Source organism: Ascaphus truei, chromosome 13, assembly GCF_040206685.1.
Source record: "Ascaphus truei isolate aAscTru1 chromosome 13, aAscTru1.hap1, whole genome shotgun sequence".
Classification (NCBI taxonomy): domain Eukaryota; kingdom Metazoa; phylum Chordata; class Amphibia; order Anura; family Ascaphidae; genus Ascaphus; species Ascaphus truei.
The window spans coordinates 2,436,902-2,458,529 of record NC_134495.1 but is presented as its reverse complement, the minus strand read 5'-3'; the positions used below and the strand labels follow the sequence as shown (position 1 = coordinate 2,458,529).

At 45.7% G+C, this 21,628-nt stretch overlaps 1 protein-coding gene across 1 annotated transcript in view; it reads left to right on the top strand.

Moving 5' to 3' along the window:
* Nucleotides 1-21,351, top strand: part of SUDS3 (SIN3A corepressor complex component SDS3) — a 40,379-nt gene extending 19,028 nt beyond the window's left edge. Inside the window, 8 exon segments of the mRNA XM_075568086.1 lie at nucleotides 665-760; nucleotides 3,932-3,993; nucleotides 4,636-4,657; nucleotides 5,931-5,965; nucleotides 5,967-6,014; nucleotides 6,016-6,038; nucleotides 15,927-16,011; nucleotides 18,615-21,351. Of these exon segments, the coding sequence (XP_075424201.1) occupies nucleotides 665-760; nucleotides 3,932-3,993; nucleotides 4,636-4,657; nucleotides 5,931-5,965; nucleotides 5,967-6,014; nucleotides 6,016-6,038; nucleotides 15,927-16,011; nucleotides 18,615-18,713 (470 nt within the window). The 3' untranslated portion in view covers nucleotides 18,714-21,351.
* The last annotated feature ends 277 nt before the right edge of the window (nucleotides 21,352-21,628 follow it).

Sequence of the window (21,628 nt, the reverse complement as noted above, 5' to 3'; positions counted from 1 at the left end):
GCACGCCTGAGACCCTTATGATGTACCTGGCACGCCTGAGACCCTTATGATGTACCTGGCACGCCTGAGACCCTTATAATGTACCTGGCACGCCTGAGACCCTTATAATGTACCTGGCACGCCTGAGACCCTTATGATGTACCTGGCACGCCTGAGACCCTTATAATGTACCTGGCACGCCTGAGACCCTTATAATGTACCTGGCACGCCTGAGACCCTTATGATGTACCTGGCACGCCTGAGGCCCTTATACTGTACCTGGCACGCCTGAGACCCTTATAATGTACCTGGCACGCCTGAGACCCTTATGATGTACCAGGTATGTTACAGGTTCTTGCTTGTTTTCTAATGGCAGACCTTGCTGACTGATCCGAACGGAAGTGCCGGACCCCGGCACGGTACGGGAGGAAGAGTTTTTATGGTACACTTTTACCATATTACCATGACTGCTGGAGCCATGTTTACTAAGCGATGCTATTCCATCAGAAACCTTCTAGCATCGGAAAACAACTTTATTCATTCAGTTGAATGGGCTGTAAAGAGTCTTCAGGGTCGGAAGGTGTTTTATGGAACAACACTGCTTGGTAAATATGGCCCGTACTGCAGTACTGCTTTACAGGAGGAGATGAACATGACCAGTGATTCCTGCCTTCCTTCTCTGCAGATTCCATGGAAGTGAAACCCATCATGACACGCAAGTTACGGCGACGGCCCAATGATCCCGTCCCTATCCCCGACAAGCGGAGGAAACCTGCCCCTGATATCCTTTGTGTTTACACAGAAGGAACTTGTCGCTCTTGGTATAGTTCCCATATACTGTAGCCGGGGGCCTCAACTCCAGTCCTCGAGCCCCCCCAAACAGGGAAGGTTTTCAGGATATCCCAGCTTCAGCACAAGTGGCTCAATAAGAGGCTCCGTCTTTGATTGAGCCACCAGTGCTGAAGCTGGGACTGATTGAGCCACCTGTGCTGAAGCAAATATATCCTCAAAATCTGAGCTGTTAAGGGGGCATGAGGACTATACTTGAGCACCCCTGTAATATAGGATGTTGGGTTCTGTCTGACATAACGAGGAGTTGCTGAACCTTGTTTCTTTTATTTAGAAACGGGAAAAACGGCTGCACACATTTGCACATTTTGTAATTATTGAACTTTTGCAACCCACAAGAAAGTTGGGAATGGCAACCTCTGCCCCTCTCTCGCTCTCTGCCCCTCTCTCGCTCTCTGCCCCCTCTCTCGCTCTCTGCCCCCTCTCTCGCTCTCTGCCTGCCTCTCTCGCTCTCTGCCTGCCTCTCTCGCGCTCTGCCTGCCTCTCTCGCTCTCTGCCCCTCTCTCGCTCTGCCCCCCCTCTCGCGCTCTCTGCCCCCCCTCTCGCGCTCTCTGCCCCCCCTCTCGCGCTCTCTGCCCCCCCTCTCGCGCTCTCTGCCCCCCCTCTCGCGCTCTCTGCCCCCCCTCTCGCGCTCTCTGCCCCCCCTCTCGCGCTCTCTGCCCCCCCTCTCGCGCTCTCTGCCCCCCCTCTCGCGCTCTCTGCCCCCCCTCTCGCGCTCTCTGCCCCCCCTCTCGCGCTCTCTGCCCCCCCTCTCGCGCTCTCTGCCCCCCCTCTCGCGCTCTCTGCCCCCCCTCTCGCGCTCTCTGCCCCCCCTCTCGCGCTCTCTGCCCCCTCTCGCGCTCTCTGCCCCCTCTCGCGCTCTCTGCCCCCTCTCTCGCTCTCTGCCCCCTCTCTCTGCCCCTGTCATTATTCACCAAACACCGGTATCTTATTTACAGATTACAGTTCATCCAGCAAGACAGATGTTACATTTGTTTAAATCTCTTTGTAAAGACTATAAAGCGGACACAGGTGGAGCATTACCACAATATGTGCTAATATTCAAGCAATAATTATATATATATTTTTTTTAATAAACAATTTGTGAATTTCTTGAAACATTTGCAAGAATGGTCGCAAAATGACATGGGGCATGTGCGCGCCTGCTAGGTTTCCTTAGTGGTATCCAGTGTATGCTCAAGAATGGATTTTATAGCATTCTTTTTAAAGCTACAAAACGTGAAATCTTATGGGTTTTAACAACCGGTTCTGTAGTAGTTTTAGTTGTAGTAGTATTAGATAATGGGGACTTCACCAACCCCCTCCTCCCAACTCTTAATGCCATTTTTGATGAGTTTAAAAGCATCCTTTGATTTCTATAGCAGGTTTTAACCCACCTCCCAAGCAGTGCAAGATCTTTGCAACACTTTCCTGGTTGTGATATTTTGTTGCCAATGTTCCCAGCAGTTTGAACTGTATACTGTAACAATAGGTAATGTTACGTTAGTAATATACGAATATATTGTAGCTGTTGTGTTACACTGACTGAAGCAGCCATTATGTTAGACACACAATCGGGATTGTTAGATTTATAACAGGAGCACCAAACGATTGCCAGCTTCGGTAAGAATGTAGAATTATACATTGTACATGCTTTACATATAGAAATAACAAGAAACAAGTTGGAAAGTAGTATTGCTGCTTTAAGAACCGTAACTGATTTTTTTTGAGGAATAATCTTCTACGAGAGCGCATGTGCAGCAAGCCCCATGTGATTTATAATAATTATGGTCCCAGACTATATTTTCAATTTACTTTTAAAAGTGTCACTCTCCCCCCCTCCCCGCCCAAAAAAGAAAGAAATATATATATATGTATTTTTTGTACGCAAAGGTTTTTTTATTGGCGAGTTTTGCAACATTAACCGAAATAAACATACAAAACAGTCAAAATAAATGTTTTTGATACTGTAGTTGAACCAGGCAGTCCCGCAGCTCCAAAAACCCTTCCATTGGGAGGTATATTTCAAATGATTACAAATGAAACATCTGCAGGGACCCACTGGGTTAACAAATGTAAAACCAAGAAGTTGCAAGGATTGGGGGGATCCCCCCCAGAAAATGGTGGATCAGGATTGAGGCTCGGCTCTAAAACTAGACCATTTTTTCCAGCACTGTAGAATGATCCTTGTAAAATAAAGTAGAAATCTTTTCACCCATTTTCAATTGTAGAATTGTTTTAATTCGGCATGGAAGAACCGCAGGGAAAGGGGATTATTGATCAGGGAAAGGGGATTATCGATCAGGGAAAGGGGCTCAGAGGAGCTTGAAACGACGTTGCTTTCTTTCTTGCATTGCTGATTGGAAACGGTTCAGGAAATGGATTATGCGTAAGATGTTTTTCTGCTGTATATCACAATGATCATTCTGCAGTGCTAGAGTACTTCTATTTCCTGGTTTGTATTGTTAAGGACATTGAGAAGGTCCTATACCTCAGTGTTTTCATCTTTCTTGTTATGCACCATCCTGACTCTTGCATTCTGCTCAAGGATGTCTTCTCTCTACCCCCTTTGCATCTAAAGCCCTCTCCTGCCTTAAACCTTTCTCACTGACTGACTGCCAACTAGAACCCTCTCTATCCACCTTTAAGACCCACCTTAGAACACACTTGCTTAAAGAAGCATATGAGTAGCACTGTGGCTATTACTATACACATGATACATAAAGCTTGGCCCCCTGCAGACGCACTTACCAGAACACTCTCCTACTGTCTCTGTACGTTCTCCCTACCTACCAACCAATTGGATTGAAGCACTTATTCCTATGACCTGTTATTTGTATTTGTTATTTATGTGATTGTCAGTATATTACTTCTGTTGTGAAGCGCTATGTACATTAATGGCGCTATATAAATAAAGACATACATACATACATACATCTTTGAGACGTGTGTGTGTATACATGTATGTATGTATATATATAATTTTGTACATTAAGCATTTCCAAACAGGATGTACCTTGGATATATTCCTGCAGTTTTCTGAGATTAAGAAATAATGTTGGAATGGAAGCCATACATGGAGAATTCTCTCACGGTCACCAATGTTTGCCTTAATTATTGCCACCCCAGTTAAATTACCTGCTGACAGATGAACAGATCATGGAAGATTTGAGGACCTTAAACAAGGTGAGCCAGCCTAGTTTCTTCCCCGTGCTAAGAAACTACAAATGTATTTTGCAGTCCTTGGGCAAAACATCTACATCAGAAGGGGCCAACTGCAGACCTCAAGACGCCCCAGCAGGTCCGATTTTCAGGATATCCCTGCTTCAGCACAGGTGGTGCAGTCTGCAACTGAGCCACGTGTGCTGAAGTGGGGATAGCCTTAAAACCTGACCTGTTGGTGGCCCTTGAGGACTGGAGTTGGCTGCCCCTGGGCTAGATACCTGTAGAGCTATATTAATGTAGTTACTATGCATAAAGAATATATATATATATATATAATTAAAGGTGACGTCCTTCCAACCAATTGCAGTGAATCATTTAAGGGGTTAAATCTTGGTGATTTCATGCTTGAAAAGAATCAGACATAATTGTTAAATATTCCGTTTTTTATTTATTTTATAAAGATGGTGGATTTCCTCTGGCTCCTAGTCTAGGTATAATGTTACTGTGTGTACTCGGAGACCAAGTGCACGCAAAGGATTATTACATGTGTTTAACCCCTTCACTTCCATATGGGCCAGCAATAGATTGTAATGCTTCCCAGCTCCCATTGTCTGTAACCTGCCTTTACTGATTTATTTGTTTTCTCTCTCTTCTTCCCAACAGTTAAAATCGCCCAAAAGACCTGGTAAGTTTCATCAACAGATAAGAGCGACTTTAACAAATGCAACAGTACTTTTACATTTCAACAATGTAAGTTTATTTATTTAGCCGAATTACTCTGCATGGCTTTGGTTACTTGTGTGGAAACTACTCACCATGGATCTTCACAAGGTTGTTAATCTGATGGTTTCACCTCTGTACTTTTCACTACTAAGCCTCGTTTAAAAAAAAGTGCTTTGTCCTGAGCTTACCTGTAGCAACTTGCAACCCCCGGGATTCACGAAGTACTGATATCGAGGATCGCTCGGCAATCCCACGCTAATGGCCACTGACTTGGACTGCAGTTAATAATATTGTTTATGTAGCTTTTTTCCTCCCAATGGGACTCAGTGCGCAGCTCCGTTACAGAAACCCCAACACACAAACAGGCAACATGTAAAACTATAAAAGAAACTGAACACAAGAAAATATATAAAAATATAGCATAAACAGGATTTAGAATGGAACCAGACTGTTATATGCCGGACTGGTTGTGGGTCATGAATCAAATGTAGTACGCAGTTAAGTCTTGAGCCTATTGTTAAAAGATTTGTAGAGCGAGGGCCTCTTGGCCTATACATGGCAGAGAGTTTCAAACAGTAGGAGCAGCGTGGTTAAACGTTCGGGCCTCAGGAAGTTAAGGTGATTCTGGGACTTGTCAGGTGTCCTTCACCTGCAGGGATAACATGCGATCTTCCTTATCGGAGCTTGGGGAATCTCCCTGTTACTGCTGCCACAAGGTGGCTTTCTTGGTTAAAAGATTTAACATTGAATCTTGGAAACCAAGAAGGAAGCGGATTACTTTATTCCAGTCACTTCTGTTTAACCTTTGAAGCATATGCAGTCAGTATAAAGGCAGTATTATCTGCTCCCACGGACATCGTCCAAAGAATGGAAAATGTCCAACAGCTTCAGGTAGGCTCTTTCAGGGATGCATTGCACATGACCAGGCCCAAGGTCTCCTCTCTTTGTGACCTAGGGCAAGTCACTTTATCGCCTTGTACTTCAGGTACCAATATGCAATGGTAAAACCATTCAATGTAGGTACTCGTCGTGCCTGCACAATTCTGTGTGGTGCTGTATACATTGTCAGCACTTTATAAAATCTTTGATGTGTTTTTTCCTTTTTAGCACTTTATAAAACACACTATTATTATTATTTACATAGGGAAATCTGTTCATTAAGGAGAAGCCCCTATCTGCCTTTGATCAGTCGTTTTTCCTATTCCATTTTTATGATTTTGTTTGTCCTCTCTTAGTATCACCATCAACTCCAGAACAGCTTCCAGCCGCACACAGCTGAATCCCCTGCTCAGCGATTTGAGGCTCGGATAGAAGAGGGCAAAACTCTATTATGATAAGAGATGGTAAGTTGCGTTGAACACCAGCAGTGCTGAAGCTCTACGTCGGCAGAGAGAATAACGTTCCGCAGAAACTACTCACTATTCTTCATAAGACACTGAAGGATATCCCCAGCTCCCGCATAACAAGTGTGCAATGAATTGCAATAAGGGGTGGGGGGGAGCATATCTAACAGGGGGGGGGGCGAGCATATCTAACACGGGGGGGGCCGATCATATCAAACGGGTGGGGGCGAGCATATCAAACACAGGGGGGGGGGTGAGCATATCAAACGGGGGGGGCGAGCATGTCAAACAGGGGGGGGGCGAGTAATGTCAAACAAGGGGGGGGGGGGGGGGCGAGCATATCAAACACGGGGGGGGGGCCGAGCATGTCTAACAAGGGGGGGGCGAGCATGTCTAAAAAGGGGGGGGGCGATCATATCAAACGGGGGGGGGCCGAGCATATCAAACACGGGGGGGCGAGCATATCAAACACGGGGGGGTGAGCATATCAAACACGGGGGGGTGGTGAGCATATCAAACGGGGGGGGGGCGAGCATATCAAACACGGGGGGGGGGGGGTGAGCATATCAAACGGGGGGGGCGCGAGCATATCTAACGGGGGGGGGCTGAGCATATCTAACACGGGGGGGGGGGGCGAGCATATCAAACGGGGGGGGGGGTGAGCATATCAAACGGGGGGGGGCGCGAGCATATCAAACGGGGGGGGGGCGAGTATGTCAAACAAGGGGGGGGGGGCGAGCATATCAAACACAGGGGGGGGCCGAGCATGTCTAAAAAGGGGGGGGGGCGAGCATATCTAACAAGGGGGGGGCGAGCATATCAAACACGGGGGGGGGGCGAGCATATCTAACAAGGGGGGGGGGGGCGAGCATATCTAACACGGGGCGGGGCGAGCATATCTAACAAGGTGGGGGGGCCGAGCATATCAAACGGGGGGGGGGGGGGCGAGCATATCTAACGGGGGGGGCGAGCATATCTAACAAGGGGGGGGGCCGAGCATATCTAACAAGGGGAGGGGGCGAGCATATCTAACAAGGGGGGGGGCGAGCATATCTAACAAGGGGGGCCGAGCATATCTAACAGGGGGGGCGAGCATATCTAACAAGGTGGGGCGAGGCATATCAAACACGGGGGGGGGCATATCTAACAAGGGGGGGGGGGCGAGCATATCAAACGGGGGGGCGAGCATATCTAACAAGGGGGGGCGAGCATATCTAACACGAGGCGGGGCGAGCATATCTAACAAAGGGGGGGGGGCAAGCATATCTAACGGGGGGGCGAGCATATCTAACAAGGGGGGGCGAGCATATCTAACAAGGGGGGGGCCGAGCATATCTAACAAGGGGGGGGGGAGCATATCTAACAAGGGGGGGGGCCGAGCATGTCTAATACGGGGGGGGGGGCGAGCATGTCAAACACGGGGGGGGGGGCGAGCATATCAAACATATTCTGAGAGAGAAATTTTATGTAACACATGTTGAGCTCATAGATGATGATGAAAAATACACCAAAACTGTGCATGTGAACAAACATTATCCACTGTGCGGTGTCCGAAGGATAATGTCAGATGCAGAAAGATCACAGCAAAGAACAGAGTCAAAATATACTTGTATACATATATACAGCCACGTAATACTTCTCCCCAGCCAGAGTCGGAACGACTATGTCAGGTAAGTACACCAAGAAGCAAGAAAAACAGCTGGATAGGTGGGTGAAGTATCCAACATGCTGAAACATCAAACGGGGAATCTTCTACAGGGAGAAAAACTGAGCAGCTAGGCAGGAGAACTAATCGTGAAATAAGGGGGGCCACGGTTCAGGGGGGAAACCGCCTTCCTCAGCACCATTCCCCATTATATATATCTCCACCCACCATAACTTAAATAATGTGTTGTGAAGACCTACGACTGTCTCAAATTGCACAGCCAGTACAACCAACCCCACACTGATGAGACCCACAAGGTCGGAACAGTCTGTCTGTGAGTGGGTTTATTGGCTTTGCATCTCATCCCAGGCTATGTTTAAAGCAGCATGCATTGACTTAAGGGTTTTCCACGTAATGTGGACTTGAAACAAAAGGTGTCACTGTCCGCTCATTTGCATGTCATTTCCCAGAATTCCTTGCGCCAGTGGAAGCACTGTATGCTAAGTGATAATGGCGAAAAGAGTGTGTGAGTGTGTGAGTGTGTGAGTGTGTGAGTGATTTTCTTGCTGCACCTATAGTAGACGAGTTTCTTCTTTTCTGTAGTTCTTTATTTTGAGACACAATCTGCACCATGAGGGGCCTGGATGGGACTCTGTGCTCCTGCTAATTTTTATACTAATTACTTAGCCTGTTTTTCACACTGAAACTCTTAACTTGTAACTTAAGGTCATGTAAATATATATATTTTTATTTATAAAATGTGTTACCAGGAAGTAACACAGTGAGAGTTGCCTCGTTTTCACGCATGTCCCGGGCACAGAGTTTTATAACAATACGTGATTACATTAAAAGAACAGAGTTATCCAGCAATTCACAGGCATTTCATGCACAGATAGAGTTGGGAAATTGGGTGCAGGGGATAAAGGGCTGGGGAGTTTCATGTTTATATGGAGCTTATGTTATAAAACATTGCGCTATAGTAATTATGAAGTCTTTAAATGTTTCTTAAATGACATTGCAGTAAACTTGTGCCCCTTTATTGCTAAATGTTTTCTGATCTAGCCCAGTGGGGAACTAGTTGAGGACCCCTGATCTAGGTCAGGGGTGCGCAAAGTGGTGGGCGCTGGATTTTTTTTGGGGGGGGGCGCGGGCAGTTGCAGAGGCCCCGAGGCGTTTAAATGAAATGCCGGGGGATCGCGGGAGACCTCTGCAACTCACCGGGGTTCAGACACGTTGCTGTGACGCGTCACCATGGCAACGCGGCGTGACGTCGCATGTCAGTCTCCATGGCAACGGGGTCACATCACGTGATGTCATGTCACGTGACCCCCCGAGGCGCCATTTCCTGCCGCCAAACCAGGATAAGGGGGGAGCAGGCACGGGGGTCGCAGCTTCAAAAGTTTGCGCTCCTCTGATCTAGATTAATCTGACTTTAAACGGACTTGAGTTTGATTGTGATCCAGCCTCCTGCAGCTTGCACATGCAGCCACTAGGTGGCACTGTGTACACACAGAACACATCTGAGCTGCATGTATTAGTGATCACTAGTCTCCACTAATCCTCCCTAAAGGGTTCCCCGGGCCTCCCTAAAGGGTTCCCCGGGCCTCCCTAAAGGGTTCCCCGAGCCTCCCTAAAGGGTTCCCCGGGCCTCCCTAAAGGGTTCCCCGAGCCTCCCAAAAGGGTTCCCCGGGCCTCCCTAAAGGGTTCCCCGGGCCTCCCTAAAGGGTTCCCCGGGCCTCCCTAAAGGGTTCCCCGGGCCTCCCTAAAGGGTTCCCCGGGCCTCCCTAAAGGGTTCCCCGGGCCTCCCTAAAGGGTTCCCCGGGCCTCCCTAAAGGGTTCCCCGAGCCTCCCTAAAGGGTTCCCCGAGCCTCCCTAAAGGGTTCCCCGGGCCTCCCTAAAGGGTTCCCCGGGCCTCCCTAAAGGGTTCCCCGGGCCTCCCTAAAGGGTTCCCCGCGCCTCCCTAAAGGGTTCACCGCGCCTCCCTAAAGGGTTCCCCGCGCATCCCTAAAGGGTTCCCCGCGCATCCCTAAAGGGTTCCCCGAGCCTCCCTAAAGGGTTCCCCGGGCCTCCCTAAAGGGTTCCCCGAGCCTCCCTAAAGGGTTCCCCGGGCCTCCCTAAGGGGTTCCCCGGGCCTCCCTAAAGGGTTCCCCGGGCCTCCCTAAAGGGTTCCCCGGGCCTCCCTAAAGGGTTCTCTGCAACTGTCAGGTCATTTGAAAATGGTACCAAATACAGAAGTATTTACAGTGCACCTGATCTCAGACGCGCTATTAGAGAGGGTTGGGGTTCCTTACAATGTATCTGATCTCAGACACGCTATTAGAGAGGGTTGGGGTTCCTTACAGTGCATCTGATCTCAGACGCGCTATTAGAGAGGGTTGGGGTTCCTTACAATGTATCTGATCTCAGACACGCTATTAGAGAGGGTTGGGGTTCCTTACAGTGCATCTGATCTCAGACGCGCTATTAGAGAGGGTTGGGGTTCCTTACAATGCATCTGATCTCAGACGCGCTATTAGAGAGGGTTGGGGTTCCTTACAATGCATCTGATCTCAGACGCGCTATTAGAGAGGGTTGGGGTTTCCTTACAATGCATCTGATCTCAGACGCGCTATTAGAGAGTGTTGGGGTTCCTTACAATGCATCTGATCTCAGACGCGCTATTAGAGAGGGTCGGGGATCCTTACAATGCATCTGATCTCAGACGCGCTATTAGAGAGGGTTGGGGTTCCTTACAATGCATCAGATCTCAGACGCGCTATTAGAGAGGGTTGGGGTTCCTTACAATGTGTCTGATCTCAGATGCGCTATTAGAGAGGGTTGGGGTTCCTTACAATGCATCAGATCTCAGACGCGCTATTAGAGAGGGTTGGGGTTCCTTACAATGCATCTGATCTCAGACACGCTATTAGAGAGGGTTAGGGTTCCTCAGAATTTCACATAAGGTTCCTTAACAAAAAAAAAATAAGTTGGAAACCACTAGACTAGAGATGACACTAGCATCGAGCAAAATCCTCATATTGCATTGAGAGGCTGAAAATTCAAGGACATCCATCAGAGCGAGGACAGCGCAGGTTTCTATTAAACGGAATTCGTTATTCATGATATTAAAAATAGGCTCATCAGGGAATCTGATGAAGTGGCAGAAGCTGCAAAAAGAACCGGGGAGAATGATGGGCATTCCAAGGAACAGGCATGGTTTTTCTTGCTCTGCTGCGACTTCAGCACTGGTACGATTAAGCATTCTTGAGAACCGTTTGCTGTTCTCCCTGATTAATTGGAACTGGGATTATTTGCATTGTCATTAATCCAAGAAAGTTTACAGTTAGAGCACTTAGAAAAATCTTGTAAGCGTTTATGTCCAATTATCTCATCCCTGATCAAGTTTCCCCTGGAAATAATAGCTTGGTCTTTTTTTTTTTTTTTTTTAATATCCTTTAATACAAACTTGTATTTTTTGCTGTTATCTTGCAGGCTAGATTTACTTTGGACTGTTTGAAAGTTGCACATCTTGTTCCTTAGGCTGAGTCCCCGCTCCCTCAGTCAGCGCGCCCGCACTGCAGACAGGCGGGGCGCTGACAGACACAGACCTCGATATGCGGTCTGTAGGGAGCGGGAGGTGGGCGGGAGTGGGAGGCTTGAGCGGGAGGGGGGGCGTGGCTTGAGCGGAGGGACCCGCTACTCTCCCCCCCTCCCTCCCTCCACGGGCTCGGGCTGGAGCTGCTGATAAAAGGTAATCAAAAGCAACACACACACAGGCACACATACACACACGCACATACGCACTCAGGCACACACATACACAAACACAGACAGGCACTCACGCTGCTTTCCCTCCCACTCTCCTCCCCGCTCCCCGAAGCCTCCCCTCCTCCCGTAGCCTCCCCACCTCATTGGCTCACAGCCACACCACGTGACGCGTCGCCGCTTGGGATTACAATTCTCTTGAATCCCCTAGCGGCTGACGCGTCACAGCGTGTAGTGAGCTGTGCAGCCAGGGGGGACCGGGACCGGCTCGGGAGGATTCCCCTGCTGGTGGGGAACGCTCACGCGGCCGCCCGCGCCGCCGGGCGCAGCGGGTCCCAGTCCTTAGAAACACATGGTTTAATGGCATGAGCTATCACGAACGCGTGTATATTCCCTGTCTTTTTTGTGTTGGTTTCTTACGTGCTCTGTTCTACAACGGTCAGTGTTGGGTTGTAAGTATAATTTGTTGAAATGACATGTTCTGCATTTTAAACCATTCTTGTTTTTTTAACGCGGTGCGCTGGTATGTCTGCCATACATTTTGCGAAATGTTCCAAATGGGAACCTAGTCAATGCGAATAGGTGATATGTTGGGATTCTGTCCTGCTGAATGTAGGGGAGTTCCCCATTGCCTGCACAAGGCAGCAGTACGGTAATGGATGGAAGGGCTCCTACCTGGGTGAATCTCAAGATCAAAAGTGGGGACTCCCATTTCTATTTTGGGTGGTGACGTTACCCCTCTGAACCCCTGATATCTGAAGTATGGTGGAATTCCCCTTCGACTGAGACAGACTGAGACAGTCGAAGGGGAATTGAAGTCTGGAGTGGTCAGACGCCCCCTGTGTCTTGGGGGGGGGGAGTTATGTGGGTGGTGACTTATCAGCATTGAAGGGGGGGCTCCCCACTTTTGATCAGAGGTGGGTGACATACCCCTTTGTACCCCACAATCTCTGTGGTATATAGTGGGATTCGCTCCAGGGGAATAAATTACATGGAACTTGGGGATCAAGATCAAAAGAGGGAAGTGTCTTCCTTCCCCCCACACACACACACACACACACACTCTACCTTCACTCACAGTATACACACAAAAAGCATGCATCACGTGCACGCGTGCCCGCACCTACTATAGGACAAGCCAAAGAGAGCGAGGATTTTCCATGTCTTTTCTTACGTATTGTAGAGGAGTCGTAGTGTGCATCCACCTGGATGCATGCGCCATGAGACTCGCTTATAAAACAAATGTTTCGCATTAGGCCTAGAAATAGGGTTAGAGGTTAGATGTGGGCTTAGGAATGGGCTATGTGATAAAATTAGCGTTTCGGATTGTAATTAGTGTTACAGCTAGAATTAGGGTTATGGTTTTGAATCTTGTTAGGAATTTGTGTTGAGGTTGGGTTAGACTGTAATAGGGATTCGGTTAAGGAGCTGGGTTTTATTTGAAATCGGGATAGGGTTAATTCGGTGTTTTGGGGAAGTGCTATGGGTTAGGGTTTTGGGTTATGGTTAGGACTAATGGTTTAGGAATGGGTTAGAATTATGGGTAAGAGTTTGGAGTAATGTTTTAGTGGAAGGAGATGGATTGTGTTTTGTGTGTAGTGGTATAGCGTTAAAGGTTTTAAGTTCACCTTTGTTTAGGGTTTTGGTTCTGATTAGGGTTAAAGTTAGGAACAACGTTAGAACTAGGGTTTGTTTTGTAGATCAGATTTTGTTTTTTTGGTGGCATTTCCATTTTATAGATGATCAAATGGGAAGGTAGGGTTTGGCATTTATTTCATAATTTTGTTTTTCTTCCTTTTACAACGCCAATCTAGATAAAGCAGGAACACCTATTTTTTTTTATTTTTTTTACCTATGATTTGTCTAGTTTTTAAAAGTGTGTAGCTTTCTTAGGTTACCAATTCAATTTCACATGAATATGTTGCATAAATGAACTTGGTCTTAGTTAAATGTACAATTCAAATTTAGGAGTGATAATGGACATTCGAGATGGCAAAATATGAGAAGCCCGTTTTCTACCATAAAGGGTTTAAATATGGTATACTGGTAATTGAGACATTATTTTAAGAATATCGATTTTTAGACACTAACATTTTGTTATATGAAAACATGGTAGCCGCGTTGATTGCTAAATCTGTATATATATTTTTAAATATGTACTTTTTTGTTGGATCTTTAAATGTATCATTATATGGTGTCGGTAAACATATTTATGTGGTTGAAATAAGAGATAAATGGAAGTTCATATTTATTCACTTAATTTCATTCTACATGTGCATTATTTTTAACATTTCGAGAAAAATGTGACCAGGAAACAATGACGTAACATGCAGAATGTGCCAAAAAATTTCATTTGTCTCAGTTGTTTGCAAGGATATTCTCATTACTGGGCTTTGAACAGTTAGTGTCAGATACTCCAAAATGTCTTCAGCACTCGGTTACAAAACCCCTCAGCACTGATGGATCAATGTGACTTGTTTTGGGTATAGATTTACTTATGTTTGTCCAACATCCCCACTCCCCACTCCCCACTGCACAATTATTTATACACCTCTCTCCCAACAACTTCTTTACCCCTCAATAAAAAACACCCACACAAATCCTCTATTCACACCCTCTATCTACTCCTTCCTGCTGCTGGGGATCTCCCCTAAGCCTGAACCCAGACATAAACACCTGATCTTACCCACGCCTCCCTGCCATCTCTTCCCCTGTAAATGGTGTTAGCCTTTTCATTTAACACTGACTAACCTTAAAACTTGCCCCACAAATCAAGCATCCCAACAGCCTGCACTCATGGCTACTGTCCCACAGTCACTTATACACCCATTGTGGCCAAGCACACCCATCCATCTACAGCACTTATTCCCTCATCTGCTCTCTCTGTAAGTTTCCCTACAAACCTCTTAGATTGTAAACTCTTCGTGGGGAGGGATTTCCTTTCCTATTGTCTGATTTTTGCTGCACTTATTGTATTATTATAATTCCCTGTACTGTATTCTTTGTGAAGCGCTGAGTACACTTTTGGCGCTATATAAATAGACATACAATACAATAAAATGTTGTCGCAACCCATAGAACAAAACCATTCCCAGTACAAACTATAAAACGAATACATTCAAACTGTGCCCACGGGAGGGACAAAGGAACCCCATATAGTGTCCGTGCGAATGCATAACTAGTAATAACATTGTGCTGACTTTGAGCTCTGACTTATGTTTTGCCCACTGCTTATTGTATTGATCTTAAAGCAATAAAACATTTCCAAGCGTAAATATGATCACTTGGCAAGATAGGACAACCTTTGTTTATTCTCACTTGCTTCACCCCGCCTTTCAATGCAGACACCAAAAGGTTTTATCAGTGAATCGGGTTTACCCCAAGTATCTCAGATAAGGCTGTTTGGGGCAGGGATCCACAAAGCTCCAATAACTGCTATCAGATCTCGATCAGGGTAACTTCCATTCAAGTCACTGGCAGATAACGGCAATCGAGCTCCAATACCTGTTATCAAAGCTTTGGGACTCGCCCCTCCCCCCTTTTTAGTCTATATCAGGGGTGTTGAACTCCAGTCCTCAGCCCCCCAAAAGGTCAGGTTTTCAGGATATCCCTGCTTCCACACAGGTGGCTCAATCAGTCCCTGCTTCAGCACAGGTGAGCTGCCTGTGCTGAATCGGGGATATCCTGAAAACCTGACCTGTTGTTTGGTCTATTGCCATCACTAAGGCACGTTCTATAGTGCAGGGTGTGTGCTACGCCGTGCGCGCACGCAGAATTTTAGTTGGCTGACGTGAGTCAGCCATTCTACACAAGGGCCGCGCACGGCAGGGAAAGGGGAGCCGACAGACAGCGGCGAAGACGGGGAAAACCATCATGTGATTGCAGAACTAAAAAAATATTTATTAAACTTTTTTTTTTCTTTAAAAAATCTTATTTAGGACTTTCTTTCACTCACACAACCCATGCACACACACACACACACACACACACACACACACACACACACACACACACACACACACACACACACACTCACACTCACACTCACACTCACACTCACACTCACACTCACATATACATTACCTGCAGCTCCCGGCTCTATAGACGAGAAAAGCATGCGGCACGTGCACGCAGAATTGCTTTTCCGGATCTGCCTTGTGGTCAGAATTTTCACACCACTGAGGGGGCTATTTTTCCCGCTCAACAGCTGTTTTAAGGAAGAAAATGGCTTTTGATGGATGAAAGAGAAATGAGAAAATTGATTCCTTTTAAATTTACTACGTCAAAATGGAAAGAATGAAACCTTTTGTAACTGCTAGAGAAGCCTTATCTCGTTGTGCGCCTGTGTATTACACACCACTTTGGCTCCTGGGTGTTAAATGATGTCATTAAGATGGCATAATAATATTTGGTGTAAGACTTGCTGGCTGCATTGAAATATCACTGCTACGTCTGTTTTCTGTGATTAGACCGTTCTCTTTCTCTCTGCTTTTCCTTAGGTACCACAAGAGCCAAGCAATATACCTGGAGTCCAAGGACAACACAAAAATCAGCTGTGTGATCAGTTCTGTGGGAACTAACGAGGTAACAGGCCAACTTCTTTCTACACCATCACCCGCCCCCTGCAACCCTCGGATCGTGTTTTGTTTCCCTTTCACAATCGGGGCTTTTTATAAGACTTTAAAGACTGCATATTTGGTATTATTCTGGGAGCAAATATTTGATCGCAACCCACGTTTCGTGCTACGCAAGATGAATATAAATATCTGTGCAGTGTTAATAACCTGTGACAAGTTCTGAGTAATCCAAGTTTTGGATCTCATTTTGTAACATACTAATAAAGAATGCACCATGGTAGCCATTAGAATTATACAGGCATAATTCATTCCCATGACCATTCATTTGTTCACCTAATTTTTGGTACATGAAACCCAGGAAGAGAAAGTCACTGACCCACTTATCTGCTTCTTTGCCTTAAGATACTGGCATCTGAACCAGATGACCAAGATTTAAGTCCCTAGGACCACAGATCGCTCCGACGCGTGCACGCAGTCACTGGAGCCACAGATCGCTCCGACGCGTGCACGCAGTCACTGGAGCCACAGATCGCTCCGACGCGTGCACGCAGTCACTGGGGCCACAGATCGCTCCGACGCGTGCACGCAGTCACTGGAGCCATGGCCTCAGTCCGCTTCTCATCTCATTGTTAGAGTACATCTATTAAAATAAAGTACAGGCCTGTCTCTACCAATCCCAAACACCCTCCCCCCCCCCCCAATGCCTCGTGGGCCAGGTGTGCAGCGCTGCTGGGAACATCTGCAGTGCCGGCTTCTCCTGATGAGTCTTAAGTACTTTAAAGCCACCCTGTGAAGAGGGTTTCCAGACTTTCATACTAATCATGATCAAGTGTAGAAAGAACCACAATACCCTCCTATATATGTATAAATAGAAGGGGCAAACAAGTAGGGGAAGGGGGTGTTTAGAATCGTGCCTGTTTTGCTGTTGCCTTTAAATGCCCCTTTTGTTACTGTGTCTCCACAATATTGTTGTCCCTTTGTGCTGCCTCTTAGTACTTGCATACTGCTGGCATATACTCTATCATTTGCAATGTGTGTTGCCTAATGCTGGGTGTCTGTAAGGCCGTCTGCTTGTTTCCAGCAATGTAACTATCTGTGCCATCATCTAGTCATCAGACTGACCGACATCATGATGATGGCACAGATGGCAGGAAGCATGGTGGTTTGCTTATACCCAACCCAGCTACACTGCTGCTCCGTTTAGATAAAACAGCCTATTAAACCACACGTGGCAAAGAAAAGGACGAATCTCAATATCTGGTTAAATAAAGCAAGACATTTGAATAAATATGTCCACAAATTGAATTTGAAATCAGTATTTTGTTGTTTTCACACTTTTTTTTAAGAACACAATTTTGAATTTCTACAATTCCTGATAAGGTTTATCTTTGCCCAGTGGAGTATGAAGCCGGGTTTCTGCCAATTGACAGCATAAGAATCTTTACTTCGAACAAAAGCCCTCTGCTAAAGCTACAGGGTGACTTAGGGCTGAGGAGGGAGGTGTCTTGCCCCCAAATGATGTGCTGGTCTTTTTAATATATAATAAATGGATAAATAAGACCTTTTTAAGTAGCTGTCTGTTGTCCCTTATATTGCACTAGGACAGGGGGAAAAACAACCTTTATTTAGAAACTGCAAAAGAGAAAAACAGACTATCAGCTCAAGGATCGTAGTGGAAGATATAATGTAGATAAGTTTATAATATAAATAGCTGCTCTCAGAGCGGGTAGTTGGAATATGGAGTCAGGTACTGTGAGATAGGAGACGCTGATAAGGGGTGTATGATGAGGAAATTGAGCAAAACTGAGGTACTTACACATTTTCGTGGGGACTACTCCCTTTATTTACCTCCGTGTATGCTGAAGCAGTCCTCACCCCGCGTCTTCCAAAGGCTCAGGTATGGAGTCACTTAATCACTGTGGAACACCGCCTTATCTGTCTGCCTGCTGTAGTGAGTCTGCTTGATTGTTCACAAGCAGACTCGCCTCCGTGTCCCCCGATGGCACCTGTCGATACGGATGAATACAACAAGCAAAAAAGATCGATGTGACTGCCGCTCCAGGAGGAAAATGAGTGGAAATACCAGCTAGTATACTCCTTGAAAAAGCGCCACAGTGGGCGTGGGAGGAGGAGTCTTGTTCTAGTTCTGTCACTTTTTTATGTAGTTCATTAAATGGATTTTAACTTTCAATAGCTGGTGAGTTTCCACTGATTTTCCTCCTGGAGCGGCAGGCACAGCGATCTTTTTGCTTGCTTTATTTCGAAACTATTTGCATGTAACAACTCTCTCAGGTGTTGATGGCAAAGGAGCAGCTTCAACCTGGGGCCCGGCACAAGGAAGCTCTAGTGGTTAGGACAGAGATCCAAGCAGAGGTCATACATATATGGTCTACTCTACGGTATCTTAATACACAAGAATACAATGTGGCCGAAGGGTCGTAAACATAATATCTTGGGAAAGAATTGCTAATAATTTCCTTGTGATTATCAGTGTTTGGCCGGTTTAGTCACTTGAGCTACTTCCTGTTGGAAGTTGTACACTGAGTGTGACTTCGTGTTCACCCTGAAAGTGCCGACTTGATCACCTTCTTGCATTCCCTTTTTGTGCAGATCTGGGTAAGGAAGAGCAGCGACAGCACAAAGATGAGGATCTACCTGGGCCAGCTACAGAGGGGTTCATTTGTTATCCGCAGGCGCTCTGCATCGTGAAAGCCGGCAAGACTATTAACACATTGAGTACTTTGTTACAAAGAAACATCCTCTTCTGATGTGTGTGTGATCACTGACAGACACGGGCTGAACACCACAAATACCATCAGTGAACTTATGACTTTTTGTCTTCAAAAGCAGAGGCTCACAGGGGAGTTGTACTTGTGGGTCCTTTTTTTAAGGAGGAAAGTCTTTGATCCACTCACTGCTTATGAAGAGTGCGTTTCCAGGGCAAAAAAAAAGGAATTCCTTGGATGTGGAGCAGAGCCTTCTTTATAACGGCCGGACTATGCTTCAACATTTCCTTCCCTGACTCATTACTCGAAGAGACATTTCCCAATAACCTTCTTGTCTTACAAACCATTAAGCCGATAAAATAGTTGTTTGTGATCTCCTACATATGACTGTGTTAAAGTTCAAAGACCCATTGCTAGAACTACAGAAAAGATGGCTGATATTCAGTGCAAGGTTTCCCACTGACGGTCCTGTAGTACGTAGATAACTGCCCTTATCACCTTTACTATTAGGTTGCTGTAGTCGGGCTTTGATAGTCATTATAGCAAGATGTTCAACCACTTTATTGCTGTTACACGTTTTGCCCCTTTTTATTTTGTCACAAAATCACAGCATAGGCCAAGATTCTAAAAACATGACATTTATATTTGTTTATTTTTAAAATAATATCGCCTTTTGTAAACGCCCCAAATGTAGTGTTTTCTGTCCCTGTGCTGGCACTAACCCTGTACTTTCTTTAGATTCTAATCAGGGTTTATGGTTTTAGACTTTTTGAAAGTTGTTTAGTTAAATTATTCTCACCCGTATGTGCATATGAGACCTATAATGCACTGTTCCACTATTGCAAACGCATTGCAGGCTTGCCACTGAAGGAATTGTAGGCCAAACACAGCCTAATGGATGCCTGATAGCACAACACTCCTCCAAGGCTAACAAACCTCAGGAATTGAATGGATACAAATGTGTCTTATAATATGGAGTTTTTATAGGGGTTCCTTTTAACAATCACCACTCGCAACAAAATACACCAGTCCAATGTTTTCCCCCAAAGGTTGCTGATTATGCTGCAGGACGTAGAGACGGACACAGTCACACAATGACCCGGTATTGTCAGGAGCCACATATGACAAAAGCAAGTGTAACATCTAAACAAAATATTTTGCATGCCCCTAATTCCCAATATTATATCAGGGTTATTGGCCTTTTTTCCCCTCATAGATGTATCGGGGATTACTGATTCAGGACAGCAGTTACGTTATTATATCCCCTTTAAAACTGAAGAGAATGAAACCCCTAAATTACTGGTGTTACATTTACAAATGCAGTCTCATCAGCATGACATGCTTTCAAATATCATTTTAAACTGATATCTTTGAAATGTCTGAACAATCTTTTACCAGCACTAATAAAACCCATAGGTAACCCATCAGTTTATGGGAAACACTGCCCTATTACTGGCAATGTTGGAGGTTGCTCATAGGGCAGAAGTTCACTTTACTTCCTGTGCAAGTGATGCCAGCTGTTACTCCCTGGGGAATGACATACGTGTTTTTATTAAGAGACGACAAATGTATAGAGGCGGAAGCAGCAAAATCCATCTGTAACTGCTATACTGTAGGAAAACCCAACCTGAATAAGCCCGTGTGTGTTATTACTGTACATAGGCCCAGAAAGGAATATGCTCTGCTGAGGATCTCTGCTCTGGAAGGAACAGGTGCTGCTTAATGATTGGGCTCTTACTATATAAAACATTGCACAGATCAGCTGCACTTAGCTTGCAATAAATATGAATATCCGTACATGCTTTCTCATAATGTGGCTCCTGGTAAATAAAAAAAAATGATCTTAAAAGCAAAACATGTACAGTATATTCCTTTTCTGTCCCGTTTGTGTTTTATTGTGAAACCTAGTTTTCTCCCCATCCTCATGCTAGTAGCCAAGGCATTGTAAACAGAACAAATGTACTTATTGATAAATATGGTAACGTTTTTATGGAATAGTGACTTTGGCAGTATTAACCTCGGGGAGAACAGAAGGACATGGTAAGTGCATTTAACTGCTTTGATCAGAATCAATATAATTAATGCTATTGCTGCTTAAGTCGGCACAGTGCTTGCTAGCACCTATTGTGGGGTGGGTGTTTTGTCACAAAAGGATTCCTCAGTACCAGTATCCATGTCTGACATTTAGATTATTTCATTAAAATCCCCTTATTTAGATGTTTTGCGACATCAACTTGTGTTCAGTTTTCTTTTGCTTTTAATGCCGTACGTATCAAACAGGAATCTCCTCCCTGCCCAGTTCTGCGCTGGGCCGTGTACACGTTATTCAATGCGCCACGCCAGGAAATTCAACATTTTGTCTGATCAAACCAGCGGAACCGAACAGCAAATATCTCTGGCTTTTCTAACGCAAATCGGCATCTCTGTCCCAAAAGTCTGTTATATTTCTGTGGCAGGGAGTTTAAAAAAAAATAAAAAGATCATTGTTCCGAATCTCTCCCTGGCCGTGCTGGGATAAACGCCAAGCTGGGACTCGTACTTCAGATATTAGTTTTCCATGCAGGTCCATTCTGTAGGAGGAGGACTTGCCAACATTTTAAATAAAAGCTTTTATTACTTTGTCTTTTCGTCGTTATTTTTTTCACGTATGTTAATTAACCACTCAAAGGTGTTCCAAATTAAGTGGTTAAAATAGCCCATGCAAAAAAAGTCCACGTGTCCTATTTCATGCAGTTGCTTTTTTTTATGTAGCTGACCTCTAGGACCCCCCCCCCCCCTCCTCCCCCGGCTTCCCAACATATGTCGTTTCTTTATGCCAGTATTTGACACAAAAATGTAGAAATATGGCAGCAGGGTCAGTAGAAGGTCGCATGTTACGGTGATTATGATGTGGCTGCT